Source organism: Odocoileus virginianus, chromosome 1 (genome assembly GCF_023699985.2).
Source record: "Odocoileus virginianus isolate 20LAN1187 ecotype Illinois chromosome 1, Ovbor_1.2, whole genome shotgun sequence".
In the NCBI taxonomy this organism is placed as follows: Eukaryota; Metazoa; Chordata; class Mammalia; order Artiodactyla; family Cervidae; genus Odocoileus; species Odocoileus virginianus.
In genome coordinates this window covers 105,666,086-105,684,394 of record NC_069674.1, presented here as the reverse complement: position 1 = coordinate 105,684,394, position 18,309 = coordinate 105,666,086, and the positions used below count along the sequence as shown (strand labels likewise).

Sequence of the window (18,309 nt, the reverse complement as noted above, 5' to 3'; positions counted from 1 at the left end):
AGGGGAGCCAGAAACAGAAGTCACTCGGTCCTGTCTGACTCTGTGACCCCACGAACTGTGCGGTCCAGGGGGTTCTCCAGGACAGAATACTGCAGTGGGCAGCTTTTCCCCTCCTCCAGGGGATCTTCCCAACCCAGGGATCCAGCCGGAGTCTCCTGCATGGCAGGCAGACGCTTTACCGGCTGAGCCGCCAGGGGAGCCCCAGTGAGAGCCCCACTGAGAGCCTGCTTCTCCTCAGCGCTCTCTAATTGGCCTGTATGGGAAGAGAAGTTTGAAGAGTGGTTACATGTAAAATGATCCACTTTGCTGTACACCTGTAACTAGTACAACATTGTGAACCAGTTATACTGCAATAAAATCTTTTTAAAAAGAGAAGGAAACACTTTATTGCCAAAAAATGCTAGCCATCATTTGAAACTCAGAGTTGCTATAAACCATTGAAGATTAACAAATGTAAAATCTGTTAGGTACAGTAAAGCAGAGTATGATAGAACGAGGTATTCCTGTAGCACTTGTTTAGTGGCTTTTCTGAACTCACTTTAAATTCTGTATTCTTTGCCATCTGTGGTCACTGAAGTCTCTGCTTCGTTAGATGGTTCAACAGAGATTTCACTAAACAGCTGAACCAGTCAGTCTCCTAGTATTTTCTGAAAATCTTTCTGTGCCTGTTGTGGCATACCTTAAATATTTAGCCAGACAGTCGACAACTCTGCTGTATCCTTCACTTTCTGCTTTGCAGAGACTCAGTTTCAGCCAGAGGTGAGAACTTTAAGGCCTCTCATTCTTACTGAGCATGCCCAGTCTTGCTCACGTGCCCGACTCTATGCCTGCTTTGGCCTTCTTTTCTCCTAGTAATATGTTCAAACTTCTCAAAGCTCCCATAGACATGTCATGCCCAGCTTTTTCTTGTAAGGTTTTTGGTTAGAATGATGTTTACCTCAGATGTTCCCACTGCTTCAGGCATTTACAAAGTTAAGTAGCCTCTAGTTATTTTTAAGCAGATTCTTTGGGGGAAAAGGCTTTTATTTTACAGTGGGTATGCTCTCAATTAGGTCATGTAAAGATAGCTTTGTGAAGGTGCCTTCTAGGGACAGAAGGTAGGAAGGTCAGCTAATGACAGTTCTCTGGGAAGGAGGCGGTGGAGATCATCTGCCCTCAGCTCCCTTTCTGCTGGCTGCCAGGCTGCTGGTTCTCCTGGAAACAGGGCGACTCAGAATGCTACGAAGTCACTGTTTTTACCTGGTCTATTGCTTTGCTAGGGCTATTGTAAAGAAGTACCAGATTGGGTGAGTTAAACAACGGGGATGCTTTGTCTTACAGTTTTGAAGGATTGAAGTCCAGCCACTCAGGCTTGGATGATCCTTCTGAGGGCAGCAGGGAAAATACCTGTTCTCTCGGCTTGGAGACGGACATCTCCCTATGTCTTTTCACATAGTTTTCCTCTTTGTCTATATGTCCACATTTCCATCTTTTATTAGGATACTAGTCCTCCTGGATTTGGGCCTACCCTGATGACCTCATTTTAACTTGATTACTTCTATAAAAACTCTGTCTTCAAATAAGTTCACTTTCTGGGGAACTGGGGATTAGAACTTAAACATATGACTTTAGGGAGAAGCATAATTCAGCCCATCACACTGAGATTCAGTTGGTTATTTTTAAATACATTTTTCCTGGGTTGCTGCAAGTCTTTGATTAATTTCTAGAGTTCTGAAAATGTTGATTCTAACAGTATGTGCCACACTTATTTTTCATATTACATTTATGATGGGGATGATTTCGGAGTTCCTTACTCTGCCATTTTCACTGATAGCACAACTTTTATCGCAGTTTTTGTTTTAAAGCTATAGTTTTTAAACTTGAGTTATAAAACAGTCATGTGTAACTACCTTCCCTTTTTATTACTTTCTTTTATCAGATATGCTTAAATGTATCCTTAAAGTGAATTTGTATTTCAGTTAAGAAAAAACAATTGAGTCTTGGTATGGTGGGCTAAATTATGCTTCTCTGTAAAGTCATGTGTTTAAGTCCTAATCCCCGGTTTCCTAGAAAATGAATTTATTTGGAGACAAAATTTTTATAGAAGTAATCAAGTTAAAATGAAGTCATCAGGGTAAGCCCAAATCCCACACAAATAGTGTCCTTACCAAAGGGCCAGTAACTTGTGCTGAGGAGTGACACTTTAATACTAGAAACATTTAATAAAAGTAGAAAAAAAGAAGAGACATTTAAACTGAGGTAAGTAGAAAATAAGAGAAAAACTTGAGACCAGCGAAGAAGTGGATTGAAACTAAAAGCTGCCTTGTATCATAAGAGAATAACTCATGTATAAAAATATTATGAATAAATTGAGATATGGTGAAATTTAAATATAATAGCTTAATATTCTGAATAATTTTATATAATAAACTTATAATGAATAACTATCAAAATGTAAGCTTCTGAAACAGACTTGATTAGAGTACTTAGTAAACTAATAATTAAATTTTCCTGATTGGTAATAAAAAGTTTGTTTTGCTGTTTCCTTCCTTGCCAAAAGTAAGTACCAGACTATACAGTTTCTAGGGACAAAAACACTTTATGTATTCTTTCAGGGAACATTAATAGGAAAAAATCTGCCTAATTCCTTTTATGTGTCTATTATAATCTTAGATGCCTAACTTAATAATGCTGAATAATAGCAATAATGCTAAATACTAAATCACAAATTTTGTACAAATTGAAAAAAGACAAAGGATAATATAAGAAAATTATGCACATTACATTTATGAATATAGGTGTAAGTGTCCCAGGAAAACATACTACCAAGAATAGAGGGAAGCTTTCTTAACCTAAGCAAGGGTAGCTATCAAAAAACCGCATTCAATACACATGATGCTATATGGTAAAAGTTTAGAGAGAGTCTCTGTACAAAGTCAAGGAGAATTTTAATTCTCATAAACAATTTTTATCTTACTGGATCACAGAAATCTTAGTATATGGTTGATCAGTGAAGTATTGCTATGAAATTACTGAGGAGTTGCTAGAAGCTTTCCTAAAATCTTCCTTATGAGTAAATTCAAAATAACTGAATCTTTACTGTGTTCCTTTTCTATCTCCTAGACAATACTATTTTTGCTTGTTTAATGAACAGTATTGTTTAAATTTTAAAGCAAATTGAAAAAATGCTTAGTAATTAAAATCGATCAAAGCACATATTTGTCAATTTTTTAATCACATTACAATTCTAAAATTCAGTATGTTGTGTTACATCACTGTGGATAATGTATCATTCCTATAATCTAAACAAATTTATCATGTCAGTTTCTTTCAGATTTGGTATCTTGCCAAATAAGTTAAGTCGTGATATAGAATTATCTTAATACTTTGTAATTAAAATAATTTTCTGAGAGTACAATAAGTATACATGAACTCTGAATAAAAAGGCCAATAATTTGTGCTAAGATTAAGATTACCCATACACACAAATAAAATAAGTGTATATTTTTGAAAGCTAGTTACTGGAATCCAGTTAAATTTAATTCTTACCAAGCAATAGCAATAATCCAAAGAAAACTTCTGAACACAAGTTGCCCAGACTACAAAAATGTAAGCCATTATAGAACATGAATGAACATAGAATGTTATTGGGACATTTTAATATTGTATTTTCAGTGAAAGTATATGTTATGCTCCATCAAAAGAGTCCACATGTGTTATGTGTAACCCAGCGGCTGCGGAATTCCGAACTGATAGACCCATCATTCCAGTGGCATGGGCCTAAAGGAAAAATCATTTCAGGTAGGACTCTGTTTCAGTTGTCATAATTAAAAGTGATGTGTATGAAATGTACCCAGAACAAAAACAGTATTTTTATCTCATATACATTTATCTAGTAGCTCATTTCTTTTTCTTGTGATTTGTTCTTGGAGTTAGAATCTAAAAATGTAGATGGTGTGACCATTTTTCATAGATCTTAATTTGAGATAGAGACATAATGAATGATTAAACTGGAGAATTCTCTAAGCACTCATATTTCCAAAAATGTTCCTTTTATTATAAACTTCATAAAATCATTTTGGTTACCTGTTATACTTTTGTTAACAAAGTATGTATGAAAAAACAAAAGTGATTCTTGCTTTTGTTAAAAATACAAATGAGTACTTTGAGCTCTAGATTTAAAACTCTGATCTTGCTTTATATAGCCCCAAATAGGGGCAACTTGAGACTTTATTAGTAGTTATGATTTTTTGTTTCTTATCTTATATTTCATTCTGACCAAAATCCTGACCAAACAGTATGGATTATGTTTGAATTTAACTTAAGTTAACTTGATCTTAAAATAGCTCAAGGTGTGAAGAGCTACTGCACACTCTGGGTTAGGTGGTGTGTCTTCCAAGCTGAATTATTCAGCCCTTAGCTAGTGACTACTTGGTGGAGGCCGTTGTGCTAATGAGCTTTGCGGGAGATGTGAAGAGCAGACTTAATCTCTGCCTGACTGTAGTACTAGGATATAGGAAGAAATCTGCCTAGATAACAGCAATTCTGAGAAGTTGAGCAGTTGCTATAAATCAGTGAAATGGGCCAAGTGTAAAGGCATCCAATACTGAAAATATAATCAGATTTTATTTTTATTGCTCTCTGAAAGTACATAATATAACTAAAAGATAAATATTATGTATATTTTACATTTGATATTAAAACTCTGTAAGTTCAAAAAAGAGGCGTTTAACTTACTGATTTGTAGTTTGTTACCCCTTTGACTTGGAAATTGAGATGTGAAAGTTGTTCTTCTCTAAGAAGCCAGGAGAGGTCTTGCAGTTTGTATTACAATGTATAGAATGTTTGTGAATTTGTAATCCTTTATCTGGAAGTGATATTTTATTTTACTCACTTTCATAATGGAAAATAGATGTCAAAAATGTAGCTGTTTCCAGGTAAGGATAAAATCATATTGATGCAATGGTTTTATATTTATAAAAACTATTCCCAGAAAATTCTAGAATTCTGACAGCATGATTACAGTTTGTTTTTCAGTGCAGTGTCATATCGTAGTTTGCTGTCTGCTGGCTTTAAAGCTCAGCCCTATCACTGTTATTGTTGAAAGATGTAGAAAATGTCTGCTTTTCTTAAAGCCTGAAAAATAGAGCTTTTTGGACTGTAGGTTAAACTACACTATACTTGTTTTATATTTATGGATATTCCAAAAATAGTTCTCCTCTAGGTGACCCAAAGAAACTTGTAATGTAATTATGTACTTGAGCATTCCTTCAGAGAGAAATACCCAGACTGTTTAGATGGTTGTGAAGGTAGGGACCAAGTCTTAGATTTGGTCAGCTCTCTTTCTCTTTCCCTCCCCTGCCCACTCCCACACCTCCCCTGGTCTCTGTCTTCCTTCCAAAATATTTGGTTTAGAAAAGTAGTACATTTATTACAAGGAGACCTGTATCTTTTACTTCGGTCCTAATACTATTCTGATGAATTAACTCTTTGGTGTGTGGACTTTCCCACTTTTCTAAATGTTCACACAAACCTATGGAAGCACATACACACACATATGTTGAGCTCTGCCCTATAATTGCATAGTTGTTATGTTTCTTAAAAATGAGATTGTAGATTATATCTTATTCTACTTTAATATTTTTATTATGAAGCATCTGATATATACAAATCTGGATAAGATATATATATATGTGTGTGTGTGTGTGTGTGTATAAATTATGAAGCATAATAAAACCAACATCTTACAGTAGAAGCCAAGGTATACCATTCTCAAGACTGTTGAACCTTCTAATGTTTAAAAATCCCATTCTTCTGTTCCCAACCCCTGTCAGGTAAATGCTATCCTAAACTTTTACAATATTATTCCTTAGCTTTTTTTTTATGCATTTACTACATGTATGAATACACACAAATACATACATATATCTATTGCATGCATATTCATACATGTAGTGAATGTGTGTGCACACACACATATATGGATATATTCTGTAAATGTATTTTTATTTTAGTGTTTTTATTTTCAGTTTTATAGAAGTATTCAACAGGTATGATTTCATCATGTAGTAGATACTGTTCTAAGCAATTTACATATACTAGTCATTTAAATTTTGCGGTAGCTATTTGCAGTAAGTACAGCCATTTTTGCCCCTTTATATGTGGAATAGGAAGGCACTGAGAGAGAGAGCAAGGTGCTTTTCTTGAAGGCATGTGCCTTTGAAGTCTGGCTTTAGAGTTCACAGATACTAATCTAACAAAGGTAGGACTAGGATTTTCCCCTCACCATTTTGTGACTTTTTGTAGTTTGTATCTTTCAAGGAATTTTGCCCATCTTAGATTTTCTTCAACTTGTTGAATTAATGTGCATCGTTTGTGACATTTTCTTGTTATCTTCTTATATATTCAGGATCTCTATGATATGCCCTTATTCACTCCAGACATTGGTTGTGTCTCTTCTTCGTTTTGGTCTTTCTGGCTGCAAGTTTTATCAATCATTTCAAGGGACCAGCTTTAGACTTAATTTTTCTGTGGTACTTTTCTGTTTTCAGTTTCATTGATTTCTGATTATATCTCAAACTGGTTTATCTTTTTCTTTTGATGGTTGTAGAGTTCTGTACTGGCAATTTTTTTTCCAGCATTCCAAAGATGGCATTCTGTATTCTTTTCGCTTTCATGGTTTCTTGTGAGAAGTTGCTATAAACTAGTTTTCGTCTCTCTGTAGGCACTGTGCTATTTTTTTCTGATTAATTTTAAGGTTTTCTCTTTTCCTTTCACTTCAGTGATTTAAACACTAAATGCATTTTGTTGTTGTTATTTGTATTATTCTGCTTTGTGTTCTATAAGCTTCTTGAATCTGTTTTTTGGTTTGTCACTAATTTTCAAAGTCTCATTTTATTTTCCAGTGTTTCTTCTGCTCATTCCTGTTCCTCTGCTCTTTCTGAAGTTCCTATCTCCCTTATGAACACTGAAATTGTTCTGTAACTCTTGGATTCATTCTTCTTGGAGGTATTTTTTGTGATTCTGGCTAAGTAAATTTATTTTGACCTAACTTCAAGTCATTGATTCTTTTCTTAGCCATGTCAAACCTCTTTATGAGCCCACTGAAAGAAAATTTCATCTGTTACTTTTTTAATAGTTTTTGTTTGTTTTGGTTTTAGTTCCAACATTTCCATTCGATTATTTCATAGAGTTTCAGTCTCTACTGAAATCTCCTATCTGATCTTGCATGCTTTCTATATTTTCCATTAAATTATTTAATGCATCTTTCATAGTTATTTTAAGTAAACTGTCTGATACTTCTGATATCTGTGTCATAACTTGGTGTTTTGGAAGTGTGTCATTTCTTACCTATCTGTATGCTTCTTAATTTTTGTTAAAGTTTGACATTTTGAATAAGATAGTAAACATTGAGATAGGTAAACCTTACTATTAGGAGTTTTTATCAGTCAAGAATTGTCTGGCTTTGATATTGGTTATTGCCATGGTTACTAAAAGATTTTTTTATCTCCAGTATCTCATCTTTGGCTTTGATTTCTCCTTGACTTCCTCAGAGAGAATCTCTTTCTTATAACTCTCTTAGCTTGATTTCACTGTGTTGCTAGGCTCTTACTAGGGATGGGCAGTTGGGAGCGAGGGGCTCTGTAGTGTTCTGATTAAGCCTTGGACAGCTGTGGTGCCCCAATCTTGTGGGTGTGGCCTTCAGAAGTGCTTCATCCTCTCCTCCATCCAGCTGTAGTGCTGGCCTGGTACTTCTTGCTGACTCTGCCTCAAGGATGACTTTTTTTCCTTCCTGTTTCCTTCTCTAGTGGCAACATTTTCCCCCAGTGCTTTTGATAATGATTTTTGTTTCTTCTCCCATTGGAAGTTCAAACATTGCCCCTTACCTGGAAGCAGGGGAAATGGATGTGGGTAGAGTTTTGACAGGGCTGCTGGACCCCCTCCAGCCAGCACCCTGTGAGACTTTTGCTCAGGGTTCCCTTGATCTTCCTTTTCAACACCCAGAGGTTTTCATGAAGGTAAAAGCCTGTAAGAGGGTGCAACTTCCTCTACCCACCCCCATCTCTGATCCTCAGAGGTTTCACATGCACACACTAGTTAGCACTTGGCTTTTAGCAATTCACTGAAGCCTTTCAGCCAGTTATGAAGCAAATGCTTGGGTTCAGGTTCTCCTGTAGGCACTGTCCATTCCTGGATTTCAGGTGACTAGCTGCCCTGCCTGCCTGAGGGGTTTAATAGGTTCAAGAGAGTTCACTGGTTAATGCTTTGTCTGTCTTTTCCCTTATTGTTATATGATGTTAATGCTGTTATATTCACTCTCCGTATCTGAGCAGAAAGCAAAAGTATAAACCTATTTTTTGAAAGAGTAAGCTAAGCTGAAATTGTGCTTAAATTCTGCCATGTCATTTTAGAGAGCTCTGAGGCATGAGTTTCTAGAAATTGAATCCAACTCTAAATTTTTAGATGATCAAGCTAAATTCTAGATAGAGAAGTACAGCATTTAGTTCAATTATTTATTGACTGACTGTTGTTATATTAGTTCTTATAGTGATATGTTATTGCGTTTTCACTTGGCATCCCATTTAAACTTAGTTATTTAAAAGTCAGTTTGGCAAGTGGTATTTGTTAAGTGGATTCTTCTCCTGGCTGTGAAATCCTGTGGGCATTTCTTCAAAGTGTGTGACTTTTAAATGTTTTACAATAACAGTGTAGCCAGAGAGTATTTTCTTACAAATTGTATGATACTAGATGTTCTGGTGGTCATTATATTTAATGTTGTAGTAGGCACTCATATATATTAATACACTTTTAAATTGATGCTTCTGTTTGAGGAAATTTCTGTTTCAAATTAATGCCAGGGAATACATAGCCTCATTGCTGACATATTATTCTAAAATTTCTTTACAACTTGTGGGCACCTTTTATCATATATGATATGATATATCAGTCTTTGCTGAAATACAGTATATCAGCCACTTGAAAAACTTTTATCTGTTCCAAAAAGGAGACAACATGTTATGATAAATATATACTCTTTCATTAAAAGATATTCATGAAGAAATAGGCAATACAATAGAAATGCATTCTAAATCTATGTCACATTTTTCAGCTTCATCCAGGATATAGAAATGGGAGTTCTCAAGGCATAATGCTCTATGTAGCACACTTGAGGGCAGGTGCATCCATCTATTCATTTTTCCTTCAGTATCTGAAGCAGGGCTTTGCATGTCTAGAGACCCAACAAATTGTTAGTGAAGAAATGATGAAAATTGCTTAATAATAACACGAATCTTTTTGTCTTATTTTGAAGTAATTGCTTCAAAATAAATTTCAATTTCACAGTTATGGCAATAAATTATTTTCTTAAAGTAGAAAATGATGAGCAATTATTTACTGAGATAATATTTTTAATTGTTATGAATGGTTTATTAAATTACTAAGTAAGTACGTTTTAATGTCTAATAATTTTTCTGTTGCAGAACCATGGTTATGAACTTTCAGAATAACAACCTTTAATTGCTTAATGACATAGCTTTTTCAAGTACTTTAGCATTCCTTGTATTTGTTATACAAAAACATTCTATGAGATATATTATCATATTTTATGATTCTTTGTTATATAAATGAAGGAGCTAGACTTCAAGAAGATTAAGTGGTTATCGCTTAGTTACAGTTTGTGAGAAAGGTACACCTCAAATCCAAGTCTTAATCCTTTTAAATCAGGCTTCTTTTCCATTACATAACATGGCTTTCTCCCATTTGCTACTTTAAGTAATGTTGAAGTTGCAAGAGCTCTTACATCCAGTTCTGACTTCTAGCACAGCAATTCTGATTGTGTGACTCTGGCCATGAAGTTATCCAACCTATATTTTCTTTCTTGTGCAACTCTTAGAGTTGTAATCCAGCTTTTGCCTGGTAACTGTGTAATGACAACCAATCCCTAGTTGTCGGTTATTATATTGAGTTAGTCTTTGTTCCGGATACAGTGTTTCATCCCTTTAATATATAGTTTGTATGCTTACTGAGAACATAACTCATCTATAAAATATTTATATGTGTATATATAGATATAGTTACTTGACAGTCTATATAAATACTTGACAGTATATAAATATATACTATTTTATATGTTTATGAATATTGATCATGCCATCTCAATGCAGCAGGCAGATTAGGAGCACATCATGTGTGTGTGATTTTTAGCCTCTTTCCACTTAGGCAGCTACACACTTCATGACCTCTGGTTAGTGAAATTCTGACAGTCAGAAGTACATCTTGGCACCTACTGTCAAGAAACACCAGACACAATGACTGTGTTCCCTCGACTTCTTTAATGTATAGCAGGTAAATTTGGATGGCTTTTCTCTGTTTAGAAAATAGCTTGTTACTTTATTTCAATTTCATGTTATTTAAGCCACTGATCACTGTATCTTCTTATTCTATTAGAAAACAGCACTGCACAAATCACCTCCACAGGAAGCCTTGTATTCCAGAACTTTGAGGAAAGCATGAGTGGTGTTTACACATGTTTTCTGGAGTATAAACCTACTGTGGAAGAAGTCATTAAAAATCTCCAACTGAAATATGTTGTATATGGTAAGAAGAGGTTTTAGTTCTAGTTTAACATTTCTTAATGTTTTCAAATATTTACATATTTTAACAAGTTTGTTTTAAAGGGATTTTGTTATTTTTAGTCTTAAAGAAAAATTTATGCCTGCTTATATTTTGCAAAGTGCTTTGTAAGGAGTTAGTGGTAAGGGAAGATCTTTTTTCTTGAGGAGAATGTTGACTCTTACAGATCAATTTAAGCCAGTGAATAAAAACAGGGTGGTAGAGAAGTCATGTTTTCAGAGTATGTGGGTGATACTGTAGTCTGTTATGCTTTTAAATTCTGAGTGCTATCTTTGATGGTTCACTGCCATCCTGAACAAGAACGTGAGTTGCCACTGTGTGTAAAACCCTTTTGTGAAAACAGTTGAATCTGTTGATGTCTGAGACTGAACAGCTGAATTAGTAGTGGAGTGGCCAGGACGAGAGCTTGAATGGAGGTTCCCTCTCATTGGTGAGACCTGCATATGGAGACAGAGTCGGGTCCTCAAGGATGCCCTTGTCTCACCGTCAGAGTTGCTAAGCCTGTTACCCTGCAGTAGCAGGCTTTATAGGTACAATTAAGTGAAGGTCTTGAGACAGACACCATCCTTAATTACTTGGACTGGCCCTGGGCAGTCACAAGAGTCCTTAAAGAGGAATGCAAGAAGGCCAAAGGCAGAAAAAGAAAATATGATGAAATGAGAGGCTGCAGGGAGGGGCCGCAAGCCAAGGAGGCAGCTGATCTCTAGCTCCTGGAGGTGGCAGAGAAGAGGGAACCCCCTGGAGCTTCCAAATTGAATGTACCTTGATTTCAGTCTTCTAAGACTCACCTTGAACTTCTGATCTCTGAAACTGTAAGATGATATATTTGTGTTATTTTCAGTGACTATGTATGTAGCTTAAGAAGTTAATATACCGTTGGAAGCAGTAGGAAACTAATGTACCATTGTTTTCACAGCTGGGATACAGAACAAATGGCTGAATTATTAATAGTTTCTTGATCATTTTTTGGTCACCAAAAAAACACTATCCTATGTATTGAAAGAAAGGCATAATTTTAATGAGAAATTATATTAACTTTGTTAGGCAAATAATTTGTTTAAACTTTATAATCAGTCACACTTCATTTTTGTTGTAGTCTTTTTCTATAATATATGATATAGTTTTGATATAGCTCCAGTTGAGCTATTTCAAATCCTAAAAGATGATGCTGTTAAAGTGCTATACTCAATATGCCAGCAAGTTTGGAAAACTCAGCAGTGGCCACAGGACCGGAAAAGGTCAGTTTTCATTCCAGTCCCAAAGAAGGGCAATGCCAAAGAATGTTCAGACTGTTGCATAATTGCACTCATATCACATGCTTGCAAAGTAATACTCAAAATTCTCCAAGCCAGGCTTCAACATTATGTGAACCGTGAACATCCAGATGTTCAAGCTGATTTAAAAAAGGCAGAGGAACCAGACCTCAAATTGCTAACATCTGTTGGTTCACAGAAAAGGCAAGAGACTTCCAGAAAAACATCTATTTCTGCTTTATTGATTATGCCAAAGCCTTTGACTGTGTGGATCACAACAAACTATGGAAAATTCTTCAAGAGGTAGGAATACCAGACCATCTGACCTGCCTCCTGAGAAATCTATATGCGGATCAAGCAGCAACAGTTGGAACCAGACATGGTACAACAGGCTGGTTCCAAATCGGGAAAGGAGTACATCAAGGCTGAATATTGTCACCCTGCTTATTTAAATTATATGCAGAGTACATCATGAGAAATGCTGGACTGGATGAAGCACAAACTGGAATTAAGATTGCTGGGAGAAATATCAGTAACCTCAGATATGCAGATGACACCACCCTTATGGCAGAAAGTGAAGAAGAACTGAAGAGCCTCTTGATGAAAGTGAAAGAGGAGAGTGAAAAAGCTGGCTTAAAACTCAGCATTCACAAAACTAAGATCATGGCATACGGTCCCATCACTTCATGGCAAATAGATGGGGAAATAGTGGAAACAGTGACTGACTTTATTTTCTTGGGCTCCAAAATCACTGCAGATGGTGACTGCAGCCATGAAATTAAAAGATGCTTGCTCCTTGTAAGAAAAGTTATGACCAACCTAGACAGCATATTAAAAAGCAGAGACATTACTTTGCCAACCAAGGTCTGTCTAGTCAAAGCTATGGTTTTTCCAGTAGTCATGTATGGATGTGCGAGTTAGACCACAAAGAAAACTAAGCACCAAAGAATTGATGCTTTTGAACTGTGGTGTTGGAGAAGACTCTTGAGAGTCCTTTGGACTGTAAGGAGATCAAACGAATCAGTCCTGAAGGAAATCAGCCCTGAATATTCATTGGAAGGAGTGATGCTGAAGCTGAAGCTCCAATACTTTGGCCACCTGATGTGAAGAACTAACTCACTAGAAAAGACCCTGATGCTGGGAAAGATTGAAGGCAGGAGGAGAAGGGGACGACAGAGGATGAGATGGTTGGTTGGCATCACTGACTCGATGGACGTGAGTTTGAACAAGCTCTAGAAGTTGTTGATGGACAGGGCAGCCTGGTGTGCTGTTGTCCCTGGAGTCTAAAAGAGTCAGACATGACTGACTGAACTGAACTGATGATATAGATATGTTATTTTATGTAGTTTATATAGTTTATAGCAAATATACTTTGGAATCTCTCATAAAGGTATATTCACATAAGCCAAGAAATTAAACAGTGCTTAAAATGAATGCTGATTTATAGTAAGGAAAATGATAGCTAATATTTGCTGTGCATTTATTATGTGTCAGGTAATGCTGTGTTTTTATGTATAATTATAGTAAGAGCAAAACACACATAGTACTTATTTTTGCAAGGCATTTTTTTTTTTAGATTTTTAAATTTATTTTTGGTTATGCTGGATCTTTGTTGCTGTGCAGGGGTTTTCGCTACTTGTGGTGAGTGGGGGCTAGTTTCCATTTGCAGTGGGTGGGCTTCTCATTGCAGTGGCTTCTCTTGTTGCAGAGCATGGGTTCTAGGGCTTGATCTCAGTAGTTGTGGCACAGTTGTGCAGGGCTTAGTTGTGCAGCATGTGGAGTCTTACCAGACTAGGGGTCAATGTGTGTTCCTGCATTGGCAGTTGGATTCTTAACCACGGGGCCACCAGGGAGGTCCTTCAAAATTTTTTTTTTCTAACTTCCCTTTTGATTTCTTCTTTGACACATTGGCTACTTAGTTAGAACTGTGTTCTTTAATTTCTACTCATTTGTGAATTTTTCACATTTTTTTCTATTACTCTAATTTTATTATATTGTAGTCAAAGAAAATACTTTGTATTATTTCAGTCCTTTAAAATTTATTTTGATTTGTCCTTTAAAATAGTTTCTATCCTGAGAATGTGCCATGAGCATTTGAGAAAAATGTATATTTTGCAGCCGCTAGATGGAGAGTTCTATAGATACCATTTATGTATATTTGGTTTGGGCATTATTTAAGTGTTGCATGTCCTTGTTCCTTTGTGCATAGTTGTTTATTATTGTAAGTGAGGTATTGAAGTCTCCAAACAATATTTTGAATTGTGTATTTCTTTCATCATTTCTATCATTTTTTTTTTTGCTTCATTTTAGTGCTTTGTTCTTAGATGTATGTGTATGTGTGTGTTTATATTGTTCTCTCTTCCTGATAGGTTGTCTTTTTTAATCATAAAAAAATGTTGCCCTTTATCTGTGCCCTTTAGCATTTTTTGTTTGTTCTAAAGTTTACTCTGCTTGACAGTTGAATAGCCAGGTAGCCATCCTACTTTCTTGTGATTGCTGCATATATGGCATATTATTTTCCACCCCATCACTTTCAGTCTATTTGTATCTTTGCATCTAATGTGTGTCTCATGTAGACATTAAGTTCATTGCTTTTTAAATCCAGATTCACAGTTTCTGCCTTTTGATTATATAATTTAATTCACTCACATTTAATGTTATTTATATAGTTTGGCATACTTTATCATTTTACTTTATATTTCCCTGTCTTGTGTGTTGCTCTGTTTCGCATCACATCTTGTGAATTAGTTGAATACTTTCTAATGTAGCATTTAAATCACTTCAGCGATGTTCACTCTATATTTTGAGTCATTTCCTTATTGGTTTCTCTAGAGGTCACCACATATGTCTTACCCTATCAGAGTCAGCTGATATCTTTACTAACTTAATTCTAGGGAGATATAGAAATCTTAAACTTAAGTAGATGTTTCCTTTTCCATACTTTTTGTGGTATATTATAAATATTATATCTGTAAATGTTGCAAAACTAACAGTACATTTCTATGTTTATTATTTTGTATAATTTTATACATCTCAGAGAAGCTAAAATTAGAACATGTGTATATTTATAGACTTTTTTACATTAGTCTTTTTGTTTATCATTTTTTATTTTCTTAAATTGTTCCTATTTTTCCAAGTTTCCATCTGTAATCATTTCTTAAGCTAGTACAGCGTTGCTTCTAACTACTTAACTTTCTGTTTCTATTGGAAAATCTGTATTTATGTTTAGTCCCAGTGATAACATCATACACAAATTTTTATACAATTGCTTTTTAAATCAGTAAAGAGGAAAAGTAGAAATAAGCACTTATTCTGTCTTTATAAGTACATAATTTACTGGTGTACCTTGTTTTTTGTTTAGATTGAAATTATTGATTGAGGTCATATTCTTTCAGTCTTGAGAATTCAAGATAATTTGAAGATCTAATTAGTTTTATCCACTTCTATTAAAATTTGGTATTGGGAAGTTTGTGAAAAAAGTTTTAAAACGTTGGTCAAAAATCATCAGTCACTGTGAGACAATACTTATTTCTTAACCAGAGTTACAAGAGATAACAAAAGTAAATGGAGAATCACTTAAAAGTAAAGAACCTCACATAATCTGTTATCAGAAATGGCATTCCAAGAAAACTTTATTTTCTTAACAGAAAGAGAAATTTAAGCCAAGCCTTACCTTAGATTGCTCCCAACAAAATTAATTTACCCAACTAAATTCAATCCGATCTTAGAAAATCCTGATCATGCATAACTCTTTGCAATACTTTTTCATAAATTCTCATGCCTTCTTTTACTGAAAACATATCTTACTTTCCTTAAAAGACTTTTCCACACCAAGTTACTTTTCTTGCTGACAGATTTTCAAGAGATAGGAAGTCTAGTAAACCTAGGTACAACAAAAGTGTTATGCTTAACATTGATGACTTCTGAGACTTTAATATGTCTATATTAATCTATATTAATCAAACCAACAAGCTTAAGCTACTTCAATACCAGAGGTCAGTTTGGTACTGAATACTTTCCAGATGACTTAAACCTGAAATTCATTCTGGCAACATTACTTTATATTTCTGAGTATTTATATATGCACTTAATTTCCTTTAAGTCAATTAAATATAGCTTCTTTTGTGAATTAACACACAAACACAGAGGCCTCATAGTTCCTCTTCCAAAATTTCAGCCATGAGTCAGGTACAGCAATGTAAAACCCATCTGTCTGCAAAAGAGTTTGGTTTAAATTTGGATTTGTAGCAGATGGGACAAATCAAGCTCACTTCTATAGATGGCTAAATCTGTTTTACTCATATTTGGGGAAAAGATGCTCAAAGATTTTATTTTTCCTTGGTAAGTTCCAAATTATTTACTCTCTTGTTCAAAATTTGCATTTTAAAAAGATGGCATAGAAAAAGGTTTCTGAAGAAAAACCAGGTAGGACATTTGCATCTCAAAGGCACAGGCAAATCCCTCCTAGGATAAGTTTGTTTCCCCTTTGTTCAGTACTTACAAGCCTCTTAAGATAGGTGGGGAAGGTTTTGGGAGTGCTAAAAATATCGGTGGGTTTTGAATTATTTTTGGAGCTACACCTCTGGTCCTGTAAAGACTAGATTCGTAAAACAAGGACAGTTTTTTGCTTTTTTCCACCTTTTAAAGAATTGGGTGGCTTCTCAGTGATACTGAGGGACTAATATACCCATTCACCCATGTTGGAATGTTTACTTTCCCTCCTGTAGGTTAGGGGAGAAGGCCTCTTTGAGATTTCTATCCAGGAAGATCCCCTGGAGAAAGGAATGACTACCCAGGGCGGTACCTCGAGAATCCAATGGGTAGAGGAGCCTGGCAGGCTACAATCTGTGGGGCCGCAAAGAGCTGGATACAACTGAGCGACTGAGCAGTGCACGTACACATGGTTAGCTTAGTTGGATCCATGGCCTCCCAGTTTGGTACTCTATTTTCAAACACTTTTGGGTCCTGCCTGGCTTTAAGAAGCTTCCCCCATGGCTCAAGTAGTAAAGAATCTTCTGCCTGCAATGCAGGAGACACAGGAGATGTGGGTTTGATCCCCAAGTTGGGAAGATCCCCTGGAGGTGGAAGTGGCAACCACTCCAGTATTCTTGCCTGGAAAATCCCATGGGCAGAAGAGCCAGGTGGGCTACAGCCCATAGGGTTGCAGAGTTGGATACGAATGAGCATGCGCATTCATGTTCAGACCTTTGATCTGAGGAGGCTTGCCTGCAGCCTCTCCCATTGGCACCCTCTGCTTGAATTCTGTAAGCCCACAGATGGACCCCTTTGTGACACTGCAGTGTCTGGGTTTGTCCATTCAAAGCCAAATAGATGAGGGGAGTCTGGGTGCAGGGAAGAAAACCACTTTTAGTTCTAGCACTGAACCAGTTCAGCCACCCATAGTTTTACGGCTTAGATGGGCTTGCCAACTGAAAGAGATGTGCAAGTTGAGAGTAGTGAGTCAGGTTTTGTTTGGGGCAAAATGAAGACAGCATTCCAGGAGGCAGCACCTCAGATAGCTCTGAGAGACTGTTCCCACGAGGCAGTGGGGGAAGGTCAATATATAAAATTTTGGTGAAGGGGGAGTTTAGTACAATTAAGCACTCAATTTATAAAAGATTTTCTGCTAGTCGTGAGATGCTGATGTCCTCATGAAGGGATTTAGCGATTTTCTAGATATGAAGAGATGTGAGGGTTGGGATCATGAAGTCAGTTCCTGAAACTATCTAACTATCTAAAGACCTGTCCCACCAGAGTCCCTGGAGCACAGAGTGCCCCACTCCATCCTGTTCTCCCTTAGAGGGTGTTGACGGTCAACAGCTTCAGCAGCACAAGGTTCCGTCTCCACAGCACAGACGGCAGACACCCTTGTTGTCGCTCACTGGCAGTGCTCTTGGCAGGTGTCATTTTGTATCTGACAGGATGGAGTGGTGAGCTCCCCTAGTTTGAGACTGTGTTAGATTCCGCGGACCAAGACCAGTTGTTTGTCCTGGTGGCTGCCATCTCCACAGGGATCTCCAGCTTGGGTTATTTTCTGGAATTTAATGAGCAAGTCCCTTCCCAACAAGCAGATGGTGCACTCAGATGTGAGCAGAAATGGATGTGCAAAGGTAAAGCTTTCTAGCAAGCAGTTGAGGGAAGGGGTGAATTACGTGGTTTGGGGCTTTCTATCAATCCCTGTTACACAAAATTGAGAAGACAAGGGTCAAGGGACATCAGTTAGCACATAGTAGAAGGCCCCCCTGTTTAGTAAGAAAATGACTTTCCTCTCTGCCACATCGCAGATTACCAGAGGTTCCTCTGGAGAAATGGCCAGGTATCCTTTGGGAGCCAGGGAAAGTCCTGGGCTCCATCAGTCTTCGGTCCTCTTAGCATCATTGGTTTGGTAGCCCCAGGTCCCCTTTGGGACTGAGGGCAGTTCCTCTTCCAGTGGCCTTCTCATTTT

The 18,309-nt window shown here is 36.5% G+C and overlaps 1 protein-coding gene across 3 annotated transcripts in view; it reads left to right on the top strand.

Moving 5' to 3' along the window:
- ZPBP (zona pellucida binding protein) overlaps window positions 1-18,309 on the top strand; it is a 117,033-nt gene that overhangs the window by 9,412 nt on the left and 89,312 nt on the right. For 2 of the 3 annotated variants that reach the window (XR_011489326.1, XM_070471916.1), the window contains exons 3-4: window positions 3,655-3,780; window positions 10,426-10,575. Coding sequence is in view for 2 of the 3 variants with exons in the window: in XM_070471916.1 (XP_070328017.1) it covers window positions 3,655-3,780; window positions 10,426-10,575 (276 nt within the window). In the remaining variant the exon portion in view is untranslated. The remainder of the gene's footprint in view (window positions 1-3,654; window positions 3,781-10,425; window positions 10,576-18,309) is intronic. The other variant, XM_070471924.1, reaches the window with a different exon arrangement.